The 6746-nt window shown below is 36.0% G+C and overlaps 1 protein-coding gene across 1 annotated transcript; it reads right to left on the reverse strand.

The window, feature by feature from the left end:
• Positions 1-687: 687 nt before the first annotated feature.
• On the reverse strand, positions 688-6278 carry LOC146940787 (inositol transporter 1-like). Its single transcript, XM_085754548.1, has 6 exons — positions 6103-6278; positions 4908-4978; positions 4157-4492; positions 2551-2658; positions 2245-2430; positions 688-1835 (listed from the first exon to the last, which is right to left on the reverse strand). Exons 1-6 carry the CDS (start codon positions 6239-6241, stop codon positions 1185-1187), a joined length of 1491 nt encoding a protein of 496 aa, XP_085610674.1. The 5' UTR covers positions 6242-6278; the 3' UTR covers positions 688-1184.
• Between the last annotated feature and the right edge of the window lie 468 nt (positions 6279-6746).

Here is a 6746-nt window from a genome sequence, read left to right on the forward strand (position 1 = left end):
GCAAATTCCAACTGTACGAAGAATGAGAATGCAAAGTGAATTAGCAAAAGCAATAGCAATAGAAAAAGAGGAAAAAGGGATAATTGAACTCGTGACTCATACCAGATTAAACATTTGAGTTATCTGCCCATTCTCTGCAGACCACCCATTTTGGATTGCCTACAACATAACACAACTGGAAACTCGATGGCCAATTCGCCAGAAGAGAGGATTAGGGTTTGGGATGGGAAGTTAACGTTAAAGGAGGCTACCAGGTGTTTCAGACTTTCAAAAAGGCTAGACTCAATCTTAAAATAAGCCTATCACAAGTAACGTGACAGGTTTGGCCTTTAACTTTTTTTTATCAGACCAAGCTAAACCTGCAAAACCTAGCTCCTACTAGTAAATTTCCAGCCCTGTGTGTCGCAAGCAGAACCTATTATTTTCAAAAAGAATAACTAATAATGAATGCATTCACGTTATTATTTAGTTTCTATTATTTGGTTTCTATTTTCATAAGATAACACAGTTATTCAGCTTAGTTGATTTGTTACGATTGATTTGTTAATGTGCAACTTGAACCGTCCAATTTTGATTAACAGTCGAGACGCCAAATACCACATAATTGCGTGCTGATTTACAACGAGGAATTTGGGTCCGAGAGATATTGTACTAACTTTATCCAAAGAAAATATCACTACCCTGGTCTTCAAAAACAAAAAACACATGCAATATTCAAACATCAAATACTCATACATCACAAAAGTAGTCAATCACACACAAGTCTACTTAATTTTCCTATTTGCCAAGAACACATTCCATCTCTTACTAAATTAACTACTCTTGGCAGATTCCTAACTTCGGAAGTAGCAAACATCTCTTCAATTGAAAAGGTTATCAACCAAAGTCGGGATACATGGTTAATCGAGTTGGTATTTAACCAACCACGAACCATTATTTCGCTTAATTCTTATATCGAAGATAAGTTTGCAAAATTTCCTAAATTAAAATTCTCCCAAAAAGCTATGGAAGATCAAGATCCCACATATCAATCATACATACCAATAATGTCTTTGTAACGATACAAATCATGATCACAGAAAAGCTACAACCATCATCCCATAATGTGGCAGCTAACAACTTAAATGGCTGTGACTAGTTTCCTAGCTCGCGTCCAATAATACTGCAGCTCACAAATGAAACATTTAGAACTGGCTTCCTCTCTCAAGAAGGTTCTGTGAGTCATAATCTTTACCTCGGGCTCTCTTCTTCCATATGAGGGCCACTTCTTCAAATGTCAATCCTTTCGTCTCTGGCACAAACAAGAGCACAAAGAAAAAAGCAACCACACATATAACACCAAGAATCACGAAACTACAACCAAGGCCAACAGAATCAGAAATTGAAAGAAAGCTCTCAGACATTATCACGCTGCAAATCCAGTTTACAGTAGCTGACATGCCCCCACATACACCTCGGAACTCTTCAGGATAGATTTCCGAGTTCACAGTCCATGGCACCGGTCCCATTCCTGGAGCGAAAAAAATAATATAAAGGGCTAACCCAATAATTGCTAACCACCCATAGGTTGTATTTGTGGAGTCAGATGATTGAAGGTAAGACCCTGCAGAAAGGATTGCCAGCGCTACAGTTGCACCTGACAAGCTTGAGAGGGCCAACTTCCTTCGCCCTGCATGGTCAATTAGATAAATGCCAAGAATTGTTCCAGCAGCGTTCATGCCAGCAACGATGAGAGATAGGAGAAGAGCTAACTGATTGGAATTAAACCCAGCCATTTGAATGATTGTGGGGCTGTAGTACATGACTATGCTGATACCAGTGAACTGCTGAAAAGCCTGCATAATAATGAAAATATGGGAGAAGTTACCCAGCATAAGATGCAAATAGTCACATGCATTCAATATCTACAGATATATCATTTGAGTGTTGAGATCATAGAAAGCTGCTTGCAGCTGACTGTAACTTTTCCATTTGAAAAAGAATTCTTTAGAGTCATAATCATGCCCATTGAAATAAGAAATGGAAGTTCATTATTGTTTCCCTGCCAGTTTTCTAATTAACTACAGTTAAGTTTTTGTTTTTGTTTCTTTAAGTAGAACCAAAAAGTATAGCCCTAAAATCACAAATAACAGTTTATTAAAGTAGACCTATTAATCCTCTAAATAAATGGGTGTTTCAGATTGGCCCAGCAAGTCATGAGAAAGTGGAATTTAGAAACAGAAAATTTAAACTTGTCTCAATAACCTGAAGTCCGGCCCCAACAAAAAAAGCATTTCTGATTTCCGTTGATCGGAAAACATCCATGTATCTAATGTTCTTTCGTTTCTGCATTTCTTGCTCAGAAACAGCTGTGAGGTAATTGACTTCATCTTCTAGGCGTTCATAGTTATAGATATTGGAAAGCACCGAAATAGCTTCATCTTTCCTATTCTGTACATAAGAGATACCAGTGTAAGACACCTTTTAGCATAAGGAATTTAGGAAAGCATTCAAGGAATGAGGAATCAAGAGCCCAAACATAATGCATAAAAAAAAAAAAAAGTTTATCACCTTCAGGAAAAGCCACCTTGGAGACTCAGGCAGGAAAAGCATGACACAAAACTGAATAACAGCTGGCAAACCAGCAACTCCCAGCATCCATCTCCATGTCCCAGGAACCTGCTTTATTAAAATTTCATTAGGTGATTTCTCAAATAATTAAAGAAAAATCCTAACAGGTAACAGCAATACAATTGAGCCAAATAAAAACGATTTAGCCATTCACTATGATAATGGTTACGCGAATAATATTAAAGCCCTCGCAATTCTTTAGATATATAAAAAGTTTACCCAATTTGAGTACATGGTGATTCAAAAATGTCTTACATTATCACTCATTGATGTGTAGTCCTTTAATGACTTAAACTATATGGTGGCACATCACTGAGAAATAGTATAAAATTCTTAAAGAAAATTATTTTCTACTCTCTAAAGTAGAGGTTGGTGTTTCCTATATTCCCAACCAGAATTAAAGTATCAAATTTAGATTTTAATAATTGTCTGTAAAACATTACGTGTACGATTTCCCACAAACAACATGCCACTTATAGCTTATTAGTTACTGACTAGTGGCATCACAAGAGTTAACTTACAAACTGTTTCAGCAGTTATGCAATTTAAGCTCATTTGGGTGACAAACTGACAATTGACAGTAGAAGAGATAACACCATGGTCTAACATCCATTACACAAGTTCATTAAGAAGAAGAAAAAAAAGAATTCACAAAGCTCCTGACATTTCTTTTCATGATTTTCTTTTACTATACTAAAAGAAGACAGAGAAATGTAAAGGGAAACTCTTTTAATATTCAATTGCAGAGAAAACTACAGGAAATGGTGGTAAATCAGATTCGCAAAGGATGGTTTGGGTTATCTCACGCTTATCTAGTACATGCTGTGTTAATGAAAACATGCAATATTGGGGACTGCGTGAATAGAAGCTTTAGACTAGAGAGGGGACTGCACTGGTATTACTCAACTTTCCTTTTATATGTAAGAGAGACAGAGAGAAGCATGCAATTATAAAAATCAAATAACCATAAATCACTAAATTAGGCAGTAAAGAACAGAAGAATTCCTTCAGTGATGCTGCCCCAATATATATCCTGATGGGAATGTTGCCCCTTCAAGCTGCGCAAAAACGGAATTCTTATGTGCCAGCAAATATGAAATAAGCAATTTTTGGGAAAGAGTATGAAATAAACATTTATTTGAAGACAGGAAAAAAATCAAGCATTGGATTCTGTTTCAACAGGAATAGTAATCCAAAAGTTTATCACTTATGACATTTTTAAACCTCCTAACAATATATGCTATCACTTTAAACCTCACACAACAACAATCATAAAAGATAACCTCAAAATATGTGATTTATGCTCCATTATATATGCTTTTTATATCTCTTATGGCTTTTCTGACCTATTGGAAAGTCGAAATAGAGATCTTTACCTCTTTAAACTTCTAAATGGTGATCAAAAGAAACATAATCCAGATACATTCCTACATACTATTAAACTAGGTCTCTTCCACAGAAACTTTTATCTACTCAAGTTGACTACCAAGTATCATAAGCACATTTACGAGGAGATTTAAAGGAAGCAAAGAAAGATAGGCCTAACCTCGGTAAAGGCAAGATTTACGAGGTAAGAAAGAAACTGTCCACCAGTTATCATAAGCACATTTGTGCTAACTAACGAACCCCTTATTTCTGATGGTGAGGATTCTGCAATATATACAGGAGCAGTCACAGAAGCTACGCCCACACCAATGCCAACTAGAAGACGGCCAAGTATGAGAACATATGCATCTGGTGCGGCAGCCATAACAACTGATCCAAGAGTAAAGACAACATCAGCACTAAGTGTGGCCTTCTTACGTCCAAAAGCATCATTAATCCAGCCACCTGTTGCTGCTCCAATAATTGCACCAACCAATGCCATGCTTACAATAGTTTCCTGCAAACGTAAAGATGTAAAACAATCTAGAATCCAAAGTAGGCAATAATTGAACATATATTCTAAATGAGATTTACAAGCAGCAAGTTTCGCTTATCCAGTTAGATAGTTATGTTTCTCACTCTTAATAGAGATAAAATCCAACACCTACACCCTAACCCCCACATTAGTATACAAAAAATGAAAAGGACAGAAGAACCAGGAAAACAGAAAAGGCAATAAACATATGAATCTTGGTGACAAATACCGCATACTACTTGTAAAAAATTAAAGTGATCCACCGATGCACTCAAGTTTTAACAGCTGAATTCTTGGACATCATAAAAAAAATCCAATTCAACAGTTAAAATTATGGGTGTATCCCTCTTATGCATTCTGAAGCCAACAACATTGAATAATGCGGAAAAGCTTGTACCTGAAGGAAGCTACTTTTCCGAACATCATCAAAATCATCTTTAATATATAAAAGGGCCCCTGATATAACACCTGCACGGAGCAAATAACAGTAAAACTGAGAAGCTAATTTCTTTCATCATTCAGACTCTAGCTGCTCACAAAATGTGTAATTTTAATAAACTATCATAAATTAAAATTAAATTGAAAATTGGTACATCTCTATTTATTTGTTAAATTTGAAGTTGAAACTATTTGCAGTTACTGGTCTGTTAAGGTGCAATGTTTGATATGGTAGAAACTAGTAAGGTACAGATGAATGTGATTTATGGTAGCACAATTACTACATAAAATTATGGATCATCAAGATTAGTGCAGTCGCAGTCAGTGGCGGATCTTCATGGTGGCGGAAGGTAGCCACGGCTCCCCCCAATATTTTTCTTTCTTTCAAGTACTGCTACTGTAAGTCTGCAAACCTTAACTGTGACTTCTTCTCACGGCACCCCCACACATAATCACTTCCTTCACCGTCCTTGAATTCTCCTTCTTTTTATCCTATCAGCTAGCTATCGACACGACGACGCCGAGATTGCGGTTTGACAGAAAGAAACGTTTCTAACGTAATAAAGTTGCTCCATGGATTGTTGATGTTGGCTGGCCTTGACTGCAATATGCAGCAAAGGAGAATCGAAATAAAAAATTCTGTCTGGAAACTGAAATTAAGAAACCGAGGATGAAAGCTTCAAGATAGCTTTTTTCCCCTTCTGTTCTCTTTCTTCTAATTTCATTAACTTTTAGGAAGCTTTTCAATAGATATATTTTTTTTTCCCTTATACCCTTAATTATTTATTTATCTATCGTTGAATAACAACTTTTTTAACTGAGTAGAAAAACAACTTTTTTAACATATATAAGAGAAGGTTGGAATCAGTTTTTAGTTTTTATTCTAAATCTAGATTTACAGTACATAAATTCTTGGTTCTTAATCGTGTTTGATATTGCCTTCCACGTGTTCTTTTTTGTCTTGAGTTGATGTTGATCCTATTTTCAATTTTTTTTTGTTAAATTATATAGAGCTTTTATGAAATTCAATTATAATATTTTAGTTCGTATTTACGGCTCCCCCTAATTTTTTGGGCAAGATCCGCCACTGGTCGCAGTTGTGATTGTTGTTCATATATAATTGAGGAGAAGAAAGAAGTAGTGTAGCTACCTACCAGTATCGTAACCGAAGAGGAGACCACCAATGCCAGCAGCAGCAGTGACTCCGAGAATGTAGGGATTCTTGAAAAACGATATCTTTCTTTCTGGATACAATTCCAAGTAATCGGAGCTTCCTGGCGTCGCGTACGGCATCTTCTTCTTCTTCTACCTCTGAATGCAAATGAAAAGTGGAGAATGATGATGAACTGATTCCTTTTATCTTCTTCTTCTCTCTCTCTCTCTTCGCGTTGGAGTGAGTGATTGAATGGCACAAATTCGGTGGAGACACTTGTTCCGTCAGAATGGAAATGAAAATGACTTTGTTTTTGTCCCGTCCAGATGAAAATCAATGAGTGTAAGCAGTGTGTGTTTTGTCGTGCGGTGGGAATAATTAATTCTAATTGATTTTGGTCAAAAATAATTTTAAGTAAAATGGTTTGTGTTTGGATTCAACGGTAAATATATGTGCGAATGTCAAATCTATGATCAAAAACTATAAATTTTAGCTTTGAATAGAATCAATTTTGAGGGTAGAATCATTTCTACTCGACAACAACCAAACACGTCAGAATCAATTCTACACATCCAAAAAAAATTATGATCACTCTAAAAGTTGAACCAAACATACACTAAGTGGATGGTGGAGTGATTTATGTTT

The sequence above is a fragment of the Medicago sativa genome, chromosome 3 (assembly GCF_051527215.1).
Source record: "Medicago sativa cultivar Bolivia chromosome 3, Bolivia_mono, whole genome shotgun sequence".
Taxonomy (NCBI): Eukaryota; Viridiplantae; Streptophyta; class Magnoliopsida; order Fabales; family Fabaceae; genus Medicago; species Medicago sativa.

Bases quoted from the DNA above. Each gene is read 5' to 3' on its own strand.
- LOC146940787 (XM_085754548.1), bottom strand. From the start codon at position 6,241: ATGCCGTACGCGACGCCAGGAAGCTCCGATTACTTGGAATTGTATCCA. The intron at 4,979-6,102 runs GTAGGTAGCTAC...TGCTCCGTGCAG, and splicing joins CCTCTTCGGTTACGATACTG to GTGTTATATCAGGGGCCCTT. The intron at 2,431-2,550 runs GTGATAAACTTT...TCTTATGTACAG, and splicing joins CAAGGTGGCTTTTCCTGAAG to AATAGGAAAGATGAAGCTAT.